Source organism: Echinococcus granulosus (assembly GCF_000524195.1).
Source record: "Echinococcus granulosus chromosome Unknown EG_S00013, whole genome shotgun sequence".
NCBI lineage: Eukaryota > Metazoa > Platyhelminthes > Cestoda > Cyclophyllidea > Taeniidae > Echinococcus > Echinococcus granulosus.
This window is the reverse complement of record NW_020170393.1, coordinates 1,461,559-1,480,588: the sequence shown is the minus strand read 5'-3', so window position 1 is coordinate 1,480,588 and position 19,030 is coordinate 1,461,559. Positions and strand designations below refer to the sequence as shown.

General features: G+C 40.9%; 1 protein-coding gene across 1 annotated transcript; it reads right to left on the bottom strand. All coding sequences in view use genetic code 11, as the record gives it.

Moving 5' to 3' along the window:
* Positions 1–7,622: 7,622 nt before the first annotated feature.
* Positions 7,623–9,724, bottom strand: EGR_02865 (L-lactate dehydrogenase B chain; the record flags this gene model as incomplete). Its single annotated transcript, XM_024492114.1, has 9 exons — positions 7,623–7,787; positions 8,375–8,498; positions 8,572–8,689; positions 8,761–8,934; positions 9,002–9,064; positions 9,134–9,244; positions 9,281–9,398; positions 9,435–9,624; positions 9,714–9,724. The coding sequence occupies 9 exons, from the start codon at positions 9,722–9,724 to the stop codon at positions 7,623–7,625; spliced, it is 1,074 nt and encodes a 357-aa protein (XP_024353608.1).
* Between the last annotated feature and the right edge of the window lie 9,306 nt (positions 9,725–19,030).

Below are 19,030 nucleotides of genomic sequence, written 5' to 3'. Positions count from 1 at the left end.
TGACAAAATGTTAAGGTCTCAAAACAATTTGTCGTGTGTATATTACTTTCGCCACTACTATTTATACCGTTGAAGTAACCTCCAGGCACTGAGCACTAAATTGGCACCATTAAGCCAGTTGCAATCGTCTTTTAAATAGCGGACGGCCTTGAAAAGCTGACTCGTTAATTTGAAGCAACACATCTATATTTGTAACCCATTGTTAAAATGCATCGCCCTTTGTGGTCAAATAAATTTAAGGAAAAATATTGAAGCATAATATAATAATCTGAACTAAAATTAAAGAGCCACCTATTAATTTTTCCAATGCTTTAGGAAAGGATTATTTACTAGGCAGTTTACATTTTGGTTTGATTTAACTTTTCTTCTAGCCTTAAAAGTTGTGTATTAAAAATAATTACTTTGGTTTTATATTGTGCTATTTTAGGGCTTAAACAACTTGTATCTTACCCATTTTTTGAGAGCAGGTAAATTAAGTAGCCTAGAGACCACACAAACTCGTAGTGTCTTCATTGAATAGCAGAACGCATACTACGTACGTACTGAAAGTGACACAAAAGCCATCCCTGCTGACCACAAGCCTAAGGTTGTTAAGTACACAGTCAGGCTATCAAATCAGCACAAACCCACTCCCATCTTTTAACCTTTATCCCCGGCGATCCTTTTAATCATTCTCCTGCGTCAGTCATTACAACGTAGTCAATGCTCCAAAAGCACTCGAGGGAAGGAACACCAGTCATTAAATTTCCTTGCGTGTGAAGCGTCAACAGCTTCCAAGGTCACTTATGGATCTCAGCAACTCTACAATACTGCGGACTACACATACTGATTAAGATCGGTTGATACTATACAACGAGAGCATCTCGTGTGCTGATCGCTGGCCTTAAGAAAATCGGTTCAACAGAAGAACCGGTTGGAAAATGCAAAATGTGAAGTAGTTTCACGATGACCCTTTTTTTGCATCTGTTCCTTCCTGTCACTAGATTCTCACTTCATCGTGTCTGAGCCATCTATCTTGAATCTGTTCAGCTAGTGGAAACTTAAAGGAGGCAGCACCTGCCCACGTAATTTTTTTGTCGCAGAGGTACAGTAGACAGCTCCGTAACGAGCTTTATCAAACTGTTTATGTCTGAAGACGCTTCATTTATTAATAATCCTCTTTAAAAAACACATGGTTGCAGTGATGGTGAGAGATATAAGTCATTTGTGACCATCCGAGAGAGGTGTACTTCTTCCAGGGCAACAGAGTTTAGTATTTGACAGCGGAAATCAGGACAGATATACTTTAAGATTGGGTTCAACTGGCGTTTCCACCAATGAAGCATCCCACGTCTTCACTGAATTCGTAGTAAACCCAAGTAGGGTAAAAGAAAGTAAGTTACCGACGCACAGAAGGGCTGGAGGAATGCAAGCATGGCCCAAAAGTCATGCCGCAGCGTCAAGTACAATCCGCGGGGGCTGGAGTACCCAGGTTAGACAAATAAAATTATTTATTACTTCCTATTGAACTAGTAGGCTGCTAAAGCCTAGTTCTACCACTTTCCAAACCACCTCTGGTGGTAGCAGTTCCCAGTACATAAGGTCACCCAAAGTACCAAAATGGCCCAATTTCCTGGGGTCTACCAAAATGTGACATGGGTTTATTATCTCAAAGTCACAATTTGCTTCAAATGTTGACTTAAAAAAAAAAAGTTGTAGCCTGCCTTATTTTCTGCAAATGCCACCTCCCCCTCCCACTCTTTTTTTACTGCCTGCCAAGGCTTTGTGGAATTGTCTTTTTGTGCCATTCACATAGTTGCAAAAGAGCTTGGAAAGTTTGGTGGGTGGTTATTTCTAGCAGTTATTACCCTTGTACAATCACCTATTGCCATTCTATATTTACAGTCCATTTTGAAAGGCAAAAATTGGACATAAAAAAGCTCTCGTTCCATGCAAGCCTACATTGAGAGAGCTGTTTAAGCATTTTCTGACTGTAGACATTACTCTAGGTATTCCTTATTCCGTTTTTCCTCCATTTCGGGCAGATTATCTAAATTAAAAAGTGTCGAGAATAGATTCGAAACCAGTCTTTCTGGAGGGTTAATTCACCCAACCACCTCTCATATTTTCCATCGGCTCTTCGCTGGCACATTTGATTTGATGGATCAAAGCGACATCACCATTTATTTAGCTGCTTTTTTCGGTTCTTGTTCCACATGGAATTCCTGTACTTCTTTTAAATAAGACTTACTGGATAAGGGTGGATTTTAATAAAGTGGTGCACAACTTTTAATTAATCACTGGATCATGTTTGGGAGGCTAGTTTGACATATTTTGCAATGAACAGATAGAATTGCTATTTACCCCCAAGGCTGTTCTGAACCACCGGTACTAACTAATGATGTGATTCAAGATAATCGTCTATAAGGGGCTTTTGCAAGGTAGTGCCCTACGTCTTTCCTGAGGTTGAGAGAGGTCACAATACCAGGGCAGAATATGTCATCCCGAAATACAGAGTCGCTGCAGGACTACTGGCTTGTGTCGGAGGCCATCACGCCCGGCGAAGGCGTAATTTTCAGGCCTAAAATGGCCGTGTAACCAAAGAGAAGGGTTAAACGAAAAATGTATTATGTAGCCTCTCTCTCTCCATTTAAGCGCCGTCTTCGGCGCTCTTCCTTGTCAACCTCACATGTCAACCATCACAACGTTGTCAGTGCCGTGAGAACTGCCAAATAAAAGATGTCTACCTGTAACATCACAGATCCCTTCTGTCAATTTTGGAGGGAAATGTGCTGACCAAAATGCACGTCTATTTCTGGTAGTAGGAATACAGGCCTAAAAGTAGAGTCATTTAATAAAAGATGAGGCTTAAAATAGTTTCGTGGAGGTAGGAGTTCACGTATATTTCTCCTTGCTACTTCAAAGCTGCCCAGATATATCTACGTATCTGGGTTATATCCAGTTAGTGGAGAGGTAGAGGGGGTACCTCGCGTCTACAAAGTTTACATCTTAAAGTAGGTACCGTAGACAGCTCCGTAACGAACTATTCCAAGGAGTCCACGGCCAGTGCCGCTTCGATTGCTAGTAGCATTTCTCAAGAGCACAAGACTGGAGTAGTTACCGAACGTAGACGGCTTTTTCTGCTCCTCTGTTGGGAGTCGTCACCGATTCGCCCGTCCGCAATGGATGCCCATCTTCAGTCACATTAAGGTTTGGAGTTAGAGTCCTTGCCCTTTGGGATAGGGTTCGTTTCTACTTCCACCAATGCAATGCCTCGAGACTTCTCTGAAGACGAAAGAAGGCAAAATATTTGAGCAGAATATGTAGAGAAAGGCTCTGAGTTACTGACGTGATCCAGAGGTCAGGCCGCCCGGCGGAGGTATAATGGTAAAGCATTCAGTCCCCTTAAAACCAAAACAAAGCGTTAAACAGGTATGAAAAGTGTTATGGCAATACCACCTTGAAACTGTGAGTTGTGAATTCAGCAGTAGGTGTTAAAAATGTAGGCTTTTCAACATTTTTTTTAATCCCAGTTCTGAAAGTTCTTTCAATGCCCAAATCACACCTATACAAAAATAAAGTGGTTTTCAAATTTACCTACAACATTAAAGGGGGAGGATTTACTCAAAATAGATTTAACAGTGAGGGTGTAGAAAATCCTTCAAATGAGTTCTTTATTCCAATTAATGTTCCATGACGTGTCAAATGGGGCCGGAAATGTCGTGAATGGTCAAGGCTGACTGCTATTCCAGTTTCCTCTTTGTTGCCGTGGCGGCTGCAAAAGGCCTCAACCGACAGAGATCGCACCACTCCAAACCGTGACCATAAAGTTCCTGGGAGAAAGGGTAGAAACTGGTGTCATGGATCTAGTGCCACCACGAAGAGATGTAACCTATGCACTCTGGTTGTGGTGGACTACTTCACGGTGCTGGCCTAGGCAGAACCCGCGACGATTCAAGACACAAAAACGGTTGCTTCGGTTTTCTTCAATTGTTGGACTTGTCAACATAGAGTGCTGGGAACGGCGCATAGCGACCAAGGTACTAATTTCGAAGGTCGACCCTTTCTTAAACTATGCAAGACCCTCTGGGTTTCCTTGCCATGCACGACATTTGGACATCTGCAAGGTAAGGGACATGTGGAACGACTGAACTGCTGAAAGCTCTTATTGGGGATGAACACCTAGAAGTCTGGCATTCAAGTCTTGACCGATGTCGCCTTGCATACAGCGGCTTTTTCCAGTTCAAGATGCTCACGGGTGGTGAATTGGGTGGATTACCAACCGACCGTGCCTTACGAAACACGGAAGTAGTAACCCGCAATTTCCCCAAAAAGGCAGCTCCAACCTAATTTTTCTCTCAAAATCCACTTTATTCCTAGAGTCACTCATAAAAGTTCGTTTGGACAGTATTTGTGAGTTGATTTAACTACTCCTAACTTCACTGAACTCATAAAGTCCTTTTTACTTCCACAAAAGAGTGCATAGTGCTCAACTCATGGAAACAAGCGCAAAAGTAATTAAAGACTCCCTGTAAAAAATGAGGTCGCTGTAGCTCGTTTCTTCATAAATCAAGACATTTTTAAAATATCTACTGTGTTTTATTAAGGTACGAGAGGAAATTCTAACCCTTTAAGGGAAAACTACGCCCAAGTGAACCTTCACCATTATGGCCTTGTCCGCAGCCTCAGAGCCCTCCAGCTTCCTAACGAGGAGCCATTCTTCTACATCAGGGGGTCATACTACAGCCTCTGGAGGAAGGCCTCGAGGTTATTTCCCATGTCACCATTCTGTTGACTGTTTAACTTGATATCCGGATGATGGTTTGATGGGGTGACTACGGGGGATGAGAATTCTGAAAAGTGGGGCTTTCCTTCGATATAGGGGTTACAACCGAAGCCTCTGAAAAAAAATTCTTTTTAACTCGTCTCTTCATAGTCCTGTCACTATTTAATTGACTTTTGGCAGTGATCTTGCCATAAAGTTAAATATTGTAAATTGCGGGAAGTCTTACTGGGTCCTGATTATCAAGAGAGTTCCATCAACCATCGCCATAAAGCAGAGCGGCAAAGATCTTCCCTGCCTTTATAAATAAATAATTGGTTATTCCACTTAGTCTATTTCTATACCCTTTAATTTTGCTGTATTCTAAGTACTTTAAGGCAAATTTTTGCTAAAAATATCACCTTTGGGCGTGATTTGATGCTACTAATTTTCGCAGGAAACATCAGTAGTATCTATTCCCTCGCCCACATTTGAACATATGGATTTTGGAGGCTCCTAGAGCCTTGCCTGTCCGTTATTCGCCATTGGCGGTCGGTGTTTCTTATTGGCCAGCTGTTGTCCGAACGTGCATCGATAGATCCAGAAAAATTTAGCCGATTTCCAGTTTTTTGCCCATCGGGAAGAAATTTGTCTGTGGTTAGCACAATTATTCTAACCGTTAAAAGTGAATGCAATATTGATACAAAGTGGCCTTTTATTGGTTACAAATGTAATTGCTTGCAGAAATCGATAATGCTCTTGTAAAAAAGGGTTTGCAGTTCCCCAAGGCACTGGCAAGGGTCACGACCGCAAACGTAAACTCGCGCGCCGATTGGTCGTGCGATCTGGGACACGGCGCTGGACAAACAGACAAAACGCGCAATCCTGGTCACGTAGGCAGGCAGCAAACTTGGTGGGGCAAGTTTGTGTTCTGTGCAGTAAATAACCTAGTACCCGTCTTTGGAGAGTAAAACTTAACAAGTTTTCGACTTTAATAAATGATGAAATTCACCAGGCATGAACATTTGCATGGGCAATTGCAAACCCCTTTCGCTTGGGGAAGATTTTGGGCAAGAAAGTAGAATCCTTTTGCCCACTAATCAAGTTAATCGAGACCTCCGAGATTAAGATGTGAAAGTTAACGAGTGTTGGGTGGTTTGCACTTCTACAACTGACCTAGGTGCGTTTACATTTGTAAACCACATTAAGCTTGCTTCAACGATGACCCCCTAAGGACAGCTGACCTTGATGATTGTGATGGGAAATTTCAGTCAATTCGAGGGAAATATGCAAAGATTTGGAAAAAATTGAAGTTAAATTATGGGTTTCTTTCGATGAATAGGAAAGATCATTACCCAGTAGACAGGTTAATTATTTTATCCCAGCTTCTCCACCTTCTGGCCTATTAAATGCCATTGAGGTCTAAATGCTCTCCCATCAATGTCATAGAGCCATCTGACACCCATTGTTGGATTATTTTTTAGCGAAGTAAGTTGCAAAGATGGATGTTGACTTTGTCTGGTGGTAATTGGACAGGATATAAACTTTTCTGAGGTATGCCAAAGATCATACAATGAGTCGTATCAACAGATCCTCCTCTCTGCATGCTATGCCAATCCACATTTATTTTGTCACGCCAGATGAAGTATTTGATAAAAAGTTTTTCACACTCTTTCCTCAGAATAGGAAATGGGTATATTTTACCTGCAGAAAATGGAAGGGAATCATGAAATATTTTAAGACCTCATCTCTAGGTGCCCGTCATGGCAAATAACTGCTGTGATTTCTCTCCTGCAGACTAGCATTGCCGGAATTTGGGGTAGGCACTGCTCGTAAATATGCCAACCACATTTGGAATGCGAATGTGCAGCACTTCTGACTAGTCTTATGCCGGGATCTCGGAGCAACATGGGCCCCACAGTCCCGGCACTTTATTTTTCTAGTGCGGCACTAACTGTTTTACATTGCTTCTAAGTCAATTCCTCCCCAAAAAAATTAATAAAACAGATCCTTGAAGCACGTATTTTAGCATTTTAAATTCGACCAATCCGCTTTATTTATCGTAGACAGATGAAGAACATGTGTCACATATTTGTGACGTACTGACGCGGATACTGACAGGAACTATGCATTGCCTATCAGTTAGCCAGTAGCAGCAACCGGCACTTTCCAGCTTTGTAAGGTATGAGAACGATCTACGAGGAAGTAAATGCGACACATCAAGCGAGGTGAACGGGACGAGCCGATAAAACTGTTTATAAATCAGAGCCAGAAATTTGACATCCAGATCATCTAAGTTAAATGAGACCACAGCTATACAATCGGTTGAAACTTGAAAAATCCGGGGAGATAAGTGCTAAACCAATGCCCATTTCCAAATCGGAATTCCGAAGAACCACTCTGAAAGTGGCTCTACCTCATTAAACTTTCTCTCCACCAAGCCTCCTTCGATGAGGTCACAGCAATGAATTTACAGGATTGAAGCCGCTACTACCACTTCTAGTAACTATCAGAAAATTTGACTAGCTCTTTTGTAGTGTAGACTCGATCAACTTCCCTTTTTTTCTGTCCAATCCAAGCACAAAAGGGCGCTAAACGAGCTACCCCTTTTGGCATGCAAGTCAACCTAAGAGATAGCCTGACGTTAAGTGCATCCGCCCTAAGGAGTGAAAATAACAAGGAAATGGCAGAATATAGAGCGCAATGTACCCAACAAACAACAAACAAAGATGAGCATAGAAAGCTAAAACGATCGAGAGGAATACATGCGTTAGCAATCGAAATGACATGCGAAGAGATTGCTAGGACCAATGTGTTATTCCAATGTTGCAGTTGGAAGTAGGCGTCCTTGGAGAAGCAGCAGACTTGAGTCTACGAGTCTTTACCATTTAATACCAGAGGTGGTTTCAAGCAAAGTCTTCGCACTTTGGTGCAACTTGGCCTTCTCGCTGTCGGTAAGACTCATATTCACCACTGAAGTGACTCCACTAGCGTTCACTACGCAAGGCATGCTTAAGAAGACGTCCTCCTTAATGCCGTAGAGGCCCTAAAAGGAAAATCAAAAATTCTAGGCAACTCAATGCATTGCCCGCTCCTTTTGGGTTGTCACCTCAAGAGTTTTTAAATCTCTCTCCTTGTCTTCGTTGATTCAAACACAAATTCTGACTAGGTCAACGTTTTAAGTCATTAACTCCGAAGATGTGGTTGATTAGTGAACGCTCGGCTTAACGATGGCTTGAGTAGTTTACTCCGCCCAGATTATTTCTATCTCGAAATTTGACTTTAGCCTCAGACCCACTTACTGCATAGCATTCAATTGAAGGAATTTTCGCAAGCTCCTTATATCTGCTGATTCTTTAGATAAACTAGGCTATTTCATCCCACAATTGCAACAAGGATATGTCAGTTCTCCTGTCAACGGCTTAAACAAAGTTATTTTCACTCTGAAAATAATTCTCCACCCTCTTAGTGCACAGAATTGTGCTGAAATTTTCCAGTTTCAGGTTCAACATGTTCAACATAAGAGAATCCTTAGTAAAATAACTAGAATATTTGAAATAGAACGGTACTTAACGGTATAAAAGGATAATTTTCCAAGAATACGGCCTTATAAGTGTCAAATGAAGAAGTTACCGCAACATTCGTAGTCACGGGAATCACGACATTGCGATCACTGAGAAGTGCTGCGCAGAGATTAGCACAACAAAGCCCAATAGCCCATGAAGTGTAACCCTTCAAACGGATTATCTCGTACGCACTGAAGAGAAATTGTAGGGTTAGAATCACGTTTGTAGTGCAATATTGAAACTTGGCGTTCTTAATGAACAAACCTATCAATGACATCTTTGTGCACGGCCTTGAAGTTATTGGGATCACCATCTTCGCCAAACTTGGGATAAACAGTACTCAAGTTGACACCACCAACAGAGACACGACTCCAAACAGCAACTAACAAGGAAAAAAGGATGGAATAATGATTGACATGTAAGGTGCAGTTAGTAGCCGTTGAAACAACTCACCGCTGGAATCACCATGCTCGCCAATGATGTAGCCATGAATTGAACTGGCAGCCAGATCCAGCTTCTGTCCAAGGATGTGTCTGAACCTAGCCGAATCCAAGATCGTTCCTGAGCCAATAACCCGATTTCTTGGCAATCCACTCAGTTTCCAGGTGACATAGGTAAGAATGTCAACTATAAGATTTTGAAGAAATGTACTCCAGTCAAGCACAATTTTAACCTTGCATAAATAAAACCATACCTGGGTTCGAAACGACCACGATGATACAGTCCGGACTGTACTTCACCACCTCAGGAATAATCGCTAAATGGGATAGGATGTGAAACACGTACAGCAAAAGGTGGGGAATTCCCATAAACATTTAAAACATACTCTTAAAGATATCGACGTTCCTTTGAACTAGGTTCAGTCTTGACTCGCCTACAACCTGTCGTGCACCAGCAGCAATAAAAACGACATCAGAGTGGCTGGTGTAGCTATAGTCTAGAAACAGGGTAAGCACTATATGAATATAGATACCTTTGCCCCCAATAACGTTGCAAGTGTGCAAAAACTGCGACCCATGTTGCATATCCAAAACTTCACCTTTGACTTTATCCTCGTTAAAATCAACGAGGGCTAAAATGCTAGCAAGACCCTAGTCTGATTACAGGAAAATATGTAAACGACATACCTTGGTCATAATCGAAAACCCAATAGCCATTCCAACGGATCCAACACCAACAATAGAGACTTTTGTTTTTGGCTTAGAATGTACATGTGATGCTAGTGGAACGAGGATAGAATGTTCAGCCATCATGTAGCCGGACCGATACCAAATGACCACAAGATCGAATATTGTCTGATTTTCAAGGTTAAAGGTACTAAAATTTGTCCATTTAAACAGAGCATGCGAGCATGACAATAGCTACAAAAAACAAAAACGGAATGCTGTGGCACAGATTTTACTTACACAGAAATCATTTTATGTTTAAACGAAAATAATTGTTTGAACTGAATCAAAATGAGGTCCTGGCAGTTGATATGCTTAAATATTGAATGCTTTAAGATGATACAAGTTTTCCTCTGCCCTAAAGGTGTACAGTTGAATAGAAGCCCTATGCACTTATAAAACGGATATTCCATTGTTCAAGAAGATAAGAGCAACTGTAGCATTAATTGAACTGTTTAGACCGCGATTTTTTGTTTACAAAGGTATTTTAGTTGCACAAAAGTCTAGTAAAATTTACCTACCCTCAGTCAAAGCTTAATTATTTGATACCTTGAGTATTGGTAAGCCACTGTAAGCTGTGTCAGCACAGAATAAGACTTTACACTACCGTACAAAATTGGTTGGGCGGCTTTAGGAATGGCTAAAGAGCCAGCCCTTCAGACAAAAGTACGCTCTGAGGAGGCTGAAGAGATCGAGACTATGCAAAATTCGGCACCACTACTAAGACTCATTCTCTCCTTTAGCGTTGTTGACGATCAACCTTTAGCCTCCGCCACCACAAAGCAGTCGGGATCCACGAAACACTAAATTTTCATGCAGCCCATAAAATGCCGATTTAACCGCCAACAGTCCATCTTGGTGACTCCATTGTATCTGAAGTTTTCTTTTGCTTGTAAAATATGTTGAGAAGATAGGATTCTTCAACCCTATGCTTTCCGAGGCTAGGCCAGAATACGTAGCTATTGGCCTTGCCTACTGGCCATTCAGCCCAGGGGACTCATAAGAGCCGTGCCCTTCAGCGCTCTCGTTACTAAAACGAAAGGCTAAATAACCAATCAAAGCATCACACAGCGTCCTAAGTAAGTATAAGTGATATCACAGAAGAGCATATCCATAAGCCAATTTATCCTTTTGAAATTGGATTTGCTGATGAACGCAATTAACTGAGTTGTTTCAGGCAATTTTCTTATAATTTTAGTAGCCTTGACATATTTTGATGAGGAATGTGTATTTCGCATGAAAATGACGCAGTTTACACGTTCTCATCGCTTTTACGGCTCGATGTTTTGTTAAACTTTCCAGTCTGCCAATTGAACTTCTGACCGTGTCTGCAGTCTCCCCCCTACTTTTGTAAATTAGTAGTATGGCTTGCTATGACTTCAAAGAAGACCGGAAGAGCTAAGCAGTAACCCTTTTTGAGCCAACACTCCTTTTTATCAAAACAATGTATTTTGTTGCCTTTTGGTGGAATTTTTCAGTTTTAACGTGGGTCTCCCAACCCAGTTATCAGCGTAAATGAAGTTTTCCCATTGCTTGAAAAGGTCACAATTCTTTTCAATTCTCTCAAAGGACTTTTATCACTTTTCACCTCCCTCAGTCTTCATATTTAGAAGAAAATGTAGCTTTTCACTTGCATACAAGAAGTAATAAACAAATTTTTCAATTGGTCTTTTGAAGGGTCCCTTTTGGGTGCTGATGCAGATAGAGGCGTTTGATTAAATCCATCCATTCAACTGGTCAGATGACATGCTGTCCAACTCTCTCAACCTTGTTTTACTGAAGATTGCAGAAACTGACCGTTCACAGAAAACGCTGATAGATGCTTCACCTAATCACTCACTCAGAATAGTGTCCTTCCAATTAGAATATTAGCAAATTATGGAGGCGGTGTTCGGTCGTACAAGAAGTTGGGATTTTCCCTCATCCCATTTGTACTAATCATATAATTAGATAATTTTTACGGCTTTGTAGAGACCAAAAATTGCGTGTGAATATGCAGCCCTTTCCCAGATAGGAGTAAAAATTTACCAACAGTCCGCAAAGATTTAAAGGCACCGCTAGTTGTTTGTGCTTATCTGCAGCCTCAGAGACGCACTGGTGTCACCAGGTTTCGCCCCCTGCGCCTTCAGGGATATGAGGTCACGCTTCAATTCGGCAAGAATCCGTGTCTCTTGTCTCACCAGGCGGATAAATTGTGAGAATAAGGGAAAGAATTTAGACGCTTTAAGTCAACAAACGTTATACATGTACCATCGTTAGATGGCCGTGAAATTCTCCATAAACAGGGACTAATTCAGGTAGGTTTTTCAAATAGGTGCTTTAGGGAGAATGCTAACCTCTCTTACAATTAAATATGCCCCAGAAAAAAAATGCCTTTTGGGCTAGATAACTTAAAATGAATTTTATCCGAGAGGCGTATCTTTCAAATAGCTAAAATATATGCATGTGTTTCATTCCTGTCACATTCCTGATCCCACTTAAGGTATCTATTTAATCCATGAAAATGAGGGATAATTTTTAGTCAAAGTTGAAACGATGGTTTTTTAAAGAGCAAATTTAATTAAGATTCTTTTTGCGCTTTTCGTGTTATGTTGAAAGTGGAAGACAAGGACTGCTTCAAATGGCTCGTTGACTCGGTTTTAGACTAACCATTGCCTTGACCATTCAACCGTGAAACTTCAATTACTCCCGCTGTAGTCATTCTATTTCCTTCGGATAAAAAGGAAACTAAAGAAAAGGCGCGACCTTTAGCTGCAAAAGCGCGGCACCTTACAAATCATGGTCAAACATTTGCACGTTCCTGAAAAGTGCTGAATGAGGCAGTATTTCTAGCATGCGGGGAAAAATGAGGAATGTGTTCGCACTCTTGCAGGAAATGGCACTGAACAGCCAAAACGAACATCAAACCTTAATGACTAAGGAGAATTATCCCCTACTGCACTAGAAACGTAAGGCATATTATTATGCCCCCAGCACTTTCAGAATGTAATACCTGCATGAAATATGAGCCGAAGTCTCCATAACTTATTCTTGGAAGTAATTCAAGTTCAAAGGAACAAGTGCTACGGGCACAAACTTTTTTAACGGGATCATTGGCAAAGGTTGAAAACTTGTGGCATTAAGATTTTAGAGACAGCATATTTCGGGAAAATCTACACCCCAATGAAAGGCTTTCTGCAGCTGAATTCAACTGCTAAATGACATCAGAGTCAGCATAATTTGTCAGCGGAAGCATAATAATTATATCGAGAAAAATCGCGGAAATCTGCCTATTCCAACCATTTGTGACCATGTTGGCGAAATTAGTACAAGAGTGGTTTGTAAACTATCAGGAAAAACCAACTTGCAGAGTAGCTGCACCAAATCAACTTCTTTACAACCTTGGAATGATTTTCTGTTGGGGTAGTTTGTAAGGAACTGGATGAAATCGAGAAATGTTCCGCTTTCTTTTGAAATTCATAAAAACTAACTGGCTGAAATGGGTTGTAAGTAGTGTGATTTGAGTGTCATGACTGCTCTCAAACCTCATGTAAGTAGGAAGGCCTTCTAGTTAAAAAGGAACATGCTGGGAGGATTTTCCATCTGTAAATCATATGGAAAGATAAACAATAATTAAATGCAATTTCTGGATTCAGTATGATAAGCATAACCTACGAGGGGAAGCTTGCTGAAATGCTTTGAGTAACAAACAGGCATGCAAAATGTCCACCTTACTAGTGCCCCCAAGTCAACTTAGTTAGCTTTGTGTTTGAGCCACCTACAAAGGCCTTTTTTGTCCCCAAGCAACTCAGTCTTGTTTCTTGTAAGCAGCCCCGATCACCCCACGTAAGCTGCCTGTCTCTTAGCTCTTCTAAATGGTCGCAACAAAGCTGCCTTCCAACTCACGCATGTGGACTGGCAGTACTCTGAGTTGTCCTACATCACACCCGATAGTAAAATAAGGTATCTTAATTCCCAATTACTACATTCACTACTTTCATTCGGACCGGTATCGCCTCCAAAAGAATGTTGCACTCTTTATGGATACCTCATGCGGTTAAAGGAATGCATCCTCCAGTGAAACGTGCAAGTCGTGTAATTTACTCCCCCTCTCCAGAGAGTAATTTATGGCGAGGCCCTCAACCACGCGCAAGACGAGGCTCCCTCCTCCACCTCCTCCTCTCAACACAAAGGGTCGTAAATACATACTAGAGTTAGCAAACTTGCTCACCTGCCCCACCCTCTCTGTGTATCTGATGAATAGGACCTGTCGTAAAGTACATAGCAGGTGTAATAACTAAAACTGTGACCCACGTCTCCTGGAGTCACGACTTTTCTTCGTACTGCTTTGGATATACACACTCTAGTGGTCTTTGCTTATAGCAACGACCAGCTACATCACCTATTTCCGCTTTGAAGAGGCTGTTAAGAAGAACTTAATTTGGCCTGCTAATTAAACCTGTACCTATGCTGAATTCTTTTTGCATTATATGTTTCGGGTACTCGGAGATAAAAGTAAAATTTAAAATATACTGTTTTAAGCAAAGTGAAACAAAGGAAGTTCACAAATTAAGCCGTCTAGCTTAAACTGCCCTCTACCATACATCCTGTTAGCTTGTAAGAGTGAATTTCCCTTAATTTTTACTTTTTACTAGTCAAAAATAAGTAAAAGTTGTAACCAAATAGAACACTTAACTGCACACCTAACATACTACTTAGAATGGTGTTCAGTAGCGAGGATTTAACTTGATCCATTTGAAGAGGTTTGATCAATAGCCTCATCTTTTGATTCCATAATCTTTTGGGTTTACATTAATCTTATGAAACGTAACTACCGCCCACTGCAATCCCCTACCCGGTGTGCTACACAAGGTAAATAGTTCATTCAAACAATTAGTTTTTTAATACTTGAAATGGTGCTGGAATCACTCCATAAAGGGGTTTATTGGAATTTGTTTTGTTTTTTGTGTGATTAAAGTATGAAAGTTCTTCATGCGAGAATTCACGCCAAAACTTGATCTGTAACTCGAAAAAAAATGAATTCGAGTCTTTAACCACAGGAATGGGGGTATAATTTCACACTTCTAAGTTAAAAAGTCAAAAGTTTTCCTTATGTATATAATTTGAATTAGTTGAAATACACTAGCACTAATCCTGTGTCCCAACCATTCCTAGTGTGATGGATATTGCACAAGATGAGGAAATGTTGGAGACAACGTGATTATGGCGAAAACCATTTACCTCAACCGAAAATTTTTGAATTAAAGATAAGTATATTTCGTGCGTCCGCCCAGGAGGAATGAAAATTATCATTAGAGCTATTTTTGCCGGAGCCTTCACTGTGCAAGCAGTTCGCTGTGCTAGAATTTGTTTCCCCTCTAAAATCATCCATTATTCGGAATTTCGAGGGAGCAGTTTTATTCCCCGTTGTAAGCCCTGTTTCAATTTTATACAACTTTTCCACTTTATACTTTAGGAGGTTTACAGATTTGCGACTAAATACAAAAAAGAATGTCTGTTGGAAGCATTCGTGCCAACAAACAACTGGTTACTATTTTGACTCGCATCAAACACGCATTTTTGCTTTTGCGCCTATCCAAGTTTTTTTACACCGGACATCTCCTCTCCCTCTTCCTCCTCCAGTTTATTTGAGTTTAAAATAATGAAAGAACTTGGCATATGCTGCACGAAATGGACAATTTGGCTGCCAGTCCTGGCTAGCGTCACCACAATTCTTGGATCACAAAGCGCAATGTTTTACTGTAAAAATTCCTTAAATATTTTTTGTGATACGCATCTTGTTCCCAGATTACGTTCGCATAGAAACCAAACTTTAGTTTTTTGCAGTGGATTTCACTCATTTAGTAATTCTTTGATTAGTTATGTAGGGCAATGGTGGGTCCAGCTCAGTCACAGTTTGCTGGATTAAGTTAACTGAGTGAAAGAATGACAACAGTGGCACAATCACATCTAGGTTGTCATGTTATTTCCTCATTCGGATCTTGAAAAATATGATATTTGTAGCTGCCGGTTTACAATGAACATCGACCGGAAGGTTCGGGTACCCCAAGTTAGAATACCGACGAGCACTGAGGTGTGGTGATCCAACTCCCATTGCATCCTCCCGCCAAATTTGACATCGTTATGATGTCATCGAGAAACCAGTGCTTTAACGTGTAGTATTATATTATGCCCTTAAAATTGACACGCATGGCGTAGTAGACGTATTCACTTCGTTGTTGACAAAGAATTTGATTGGCTCCAAGTTGCTGGGGTTAATCTTCAACAACTGGCAAATCGCTTTGAAGGGTGGCGTAAGGTGTGTGTAAGGTTTGAGAGGTCTTTTTTCTTCGTATTCAGAAGGGCTGGTGGGGTGCTAATAGAAATCCCATGAAAGGTAGACGGTGTCATTAGGTTGGTGGCTCTAATATTTGCCAGACTGAACGGAGCGCACAGATAAACTTGAAATCCACATAAATTTCCTGGAGCTGCAGAAGACTAAACCATTCTGGGTCATTGCGATAAGCCAAACTGATTCACTTTTAAGGAAGGAATGAACTTATAAATAGACTGAATTTGTAGATTTTTAAGGTTGAATTTGCCTTGGAAACAGCGATATCTGGTTGCAAGATTGTCCCATTGATAAATCTACCCACTACAACGTACCACAGTCCAAGGAAGTTAAGCAGCTCCTCCTCATGTGTTTCGCATTTGATTCTGAAAACGACTTTTAACTCCATAAAATTTAGACTTTGTTACATTTGCACACGATTTGCCCCAACCTCCTCGGACTTAGCGACCACAAACAGCCGTCCAGACAACACGATTCTGGATAGGTTGACCTATTCTCTGTCGGCGTTTACTGTGGCCAGGTCAACTGACCTGATTGATGGAAACCGCATGTTTAGCCTTCATGTGGGACACGTATCATCACCACTGCCCTTGTGGAGATATTTTGGCAACTACCGCCTGTTTACATCAGATCACTCCTCTAAACCAGTCCAGGCTGATTTTAGCCAAGTTGATAGAACTCTTGAGGGAGGGAAGGGCAACATGAGCTTGCTGTTAAACCGTTGAAATTTTAAGGCTTTTTTAAAATAATCTTAATACTTCCGTAGGATGCTACTGTTTCGTCCATTGAAATCCACCTCGACTGCTACCAATGTCTTGGGAAAATTGAGAAATGGTGTTTGAATTACCTCCAAAGTCGATATGGAACACAGTAGACGATTAAGACCTGTAGGGGGAGACAGGCGATACTCGAGAGGGAGGGCCTTTCGTATAAACATAGAGGAGATCCTGCGTGTCATTCAGATGAGAGAATCTATTATTTCGTTACGATTTTAGTGCTGGTTAATTGACTCTCCAACCTGTCCTCTCTATTTTCCGACGTTGAAAGAAGTCATCAAGGCCCTAACATTTCATCCATAGGCTCTTTTTTTGAACAATTCTAACTCATCTCACTCTGATTTGCCTCTACTACTAGCAACAAAACAAAACCTAATCAAACTAATCGCCAAAATTCGACATGTTTACAAGCTCTTCTGTTGTGGATCTCCACAGATACAGTCAGCGACAGATGGTACACTTGATTTGTGAATTCCCCACCTAAACATTGGTCATCTTAAAAGCCTAAGAGAAAGTTTACATTGCTGACAATGTGCAAAAGGGGCCATACCTATTATAACTAAATGCTATTAATCCAGTACTTGAGCTGTTCCTGAAGATTCCATGCGATGCACCTGCCTGAATGTAGCTTTATAGTTAAGCATACGTAAGGTTTTATCAGAGCTCTATACCATCAGTGTGAGGGAAGATACGACGGAAACTTGATTTGGCTTTTTGGTGCAAGTATCTGTATCAAGAGCACCTTAAATATCTTGAAAACTGCGTTTGTGTAGATTTTAGAATTCTCAACCAGACAGTAAATGCGAAATGTTAACTTCCTATTAGAAATGAGGAATTATTTTATATGGATTGACTCTGCACACCACTTAAGACATGCAGTTACTGCGTATCACTACTCAAAGTTTTGGATACTACTAGCACATTACCAGTAGAGCACCTGGTCATTTAACTTCGATATAATAATAAAGGTCAATTATTCTGCAAAAAAATTACTTCTTATATAATTTGAAAACTGCTCCAATTTTTAAATTAACCTACTACTCATAACTGACTGATGAACAAAATCCCCAAGCTGCCCATATCCTCACTACTAATTAAGTGTATATTTGTTTCTTTTCTTTTTTATGAAAACGAAATTTTTATTTCTAATCTCCTCATAAAAAGGAGCGCTAAAGTGTTGTTCGACAATTGGGGGATGGCGTTGTCGCTCGACAACGCACAAGGAACGATCTTGACAAAGCCGACTGATTGGCCCACCGTGTGCACGCGACGACCTTGAGGCGACCAATCAGTGCACTGCACCAAGGATGCGCCAAGCAGGTCTTGGCACAATGTAGCGCAACATTGGCAGCCAAATCCTCTGCGGCAGCGGCGGCGAATCTACCTAGCCTTTGCAACATGATGCTCACTTTTCTTTCGCAGCTAAAGTAAGGTTGATGAACTAAAAATGTCTCATTCTAGTCCCGGTGAAAGTACATCAACTTAAAACTATTGCCTTAGGGAAGTAAGAGAGTAAATTGTGAGTTAGAACTATTCTAAATTAAATTTTTTTTACTAGAATAGCTGTTACGAAGAGAAAAAAAATCACATTGTGACAGTCACGATCCTCTAGAAGTGATTTACATAAGATAATCCTGAACCTATCCGCTAAAACGCCACCTTCGACGTTAGGGAGGGTATGATATATTGTAACCGTATGTCGCCTGTCTAACGCTGTAAAACTGAGTTCGCCTTTCCGAAGTACTTGCTTGTCGAGGAATTTCCCAATCAAGCATCTTCTAACGTGGTTTTCATACTTTATTTCTAGGTACAGAATGACACATCAGACGTTTCCTTGACGTCTTATCTGCATCTAGCCATTTTTCAATCTACAAGTGGTTTACACACATGCGATTAAGAATGAATGCTTTATGCCAACTAAAGTGGCATTTTAAAAGTCCATCCATTGGTGATTATGTTAGTGACTTCTCGGTGTTCATTTACTCCCAACGACCTCACTACGCCTTATACAGTCGTTTCTTATCTGGAAACAGCAGTTGATTTTCATTCAAAAGTGGCTATTAATGAGTTGGGAAATTAATATAAAACCGAGTTTAATTATCAGCCCCCGATTAGGCGACTCTTTCCTCTAGTCTACTTATATACACAACCGCAAGACTTCAGCCAATCATCAAGTGGGTGCCAGGGACATTGGCTGAACCGAACAAAGACTATCAACCCCTGAGCATGATCATGTATGCCGTAAAGGGACCAAAGTGAACCGTTCCTCTTTGTTTTTTGGTCGGAAAGGAGGTAAATCAGTTATGGCCCGCTACAGCTTCATGAAGGTCTTAAATTTGTACCAGTCCTACTGATGGGGGCAGTGTATGTATGAAACGGCACAAAAAATACTGGTGGTTTGGGTAAAGTAGCTAAAATTTATCATTCACATCGTTGGTGAATGGTTAGTA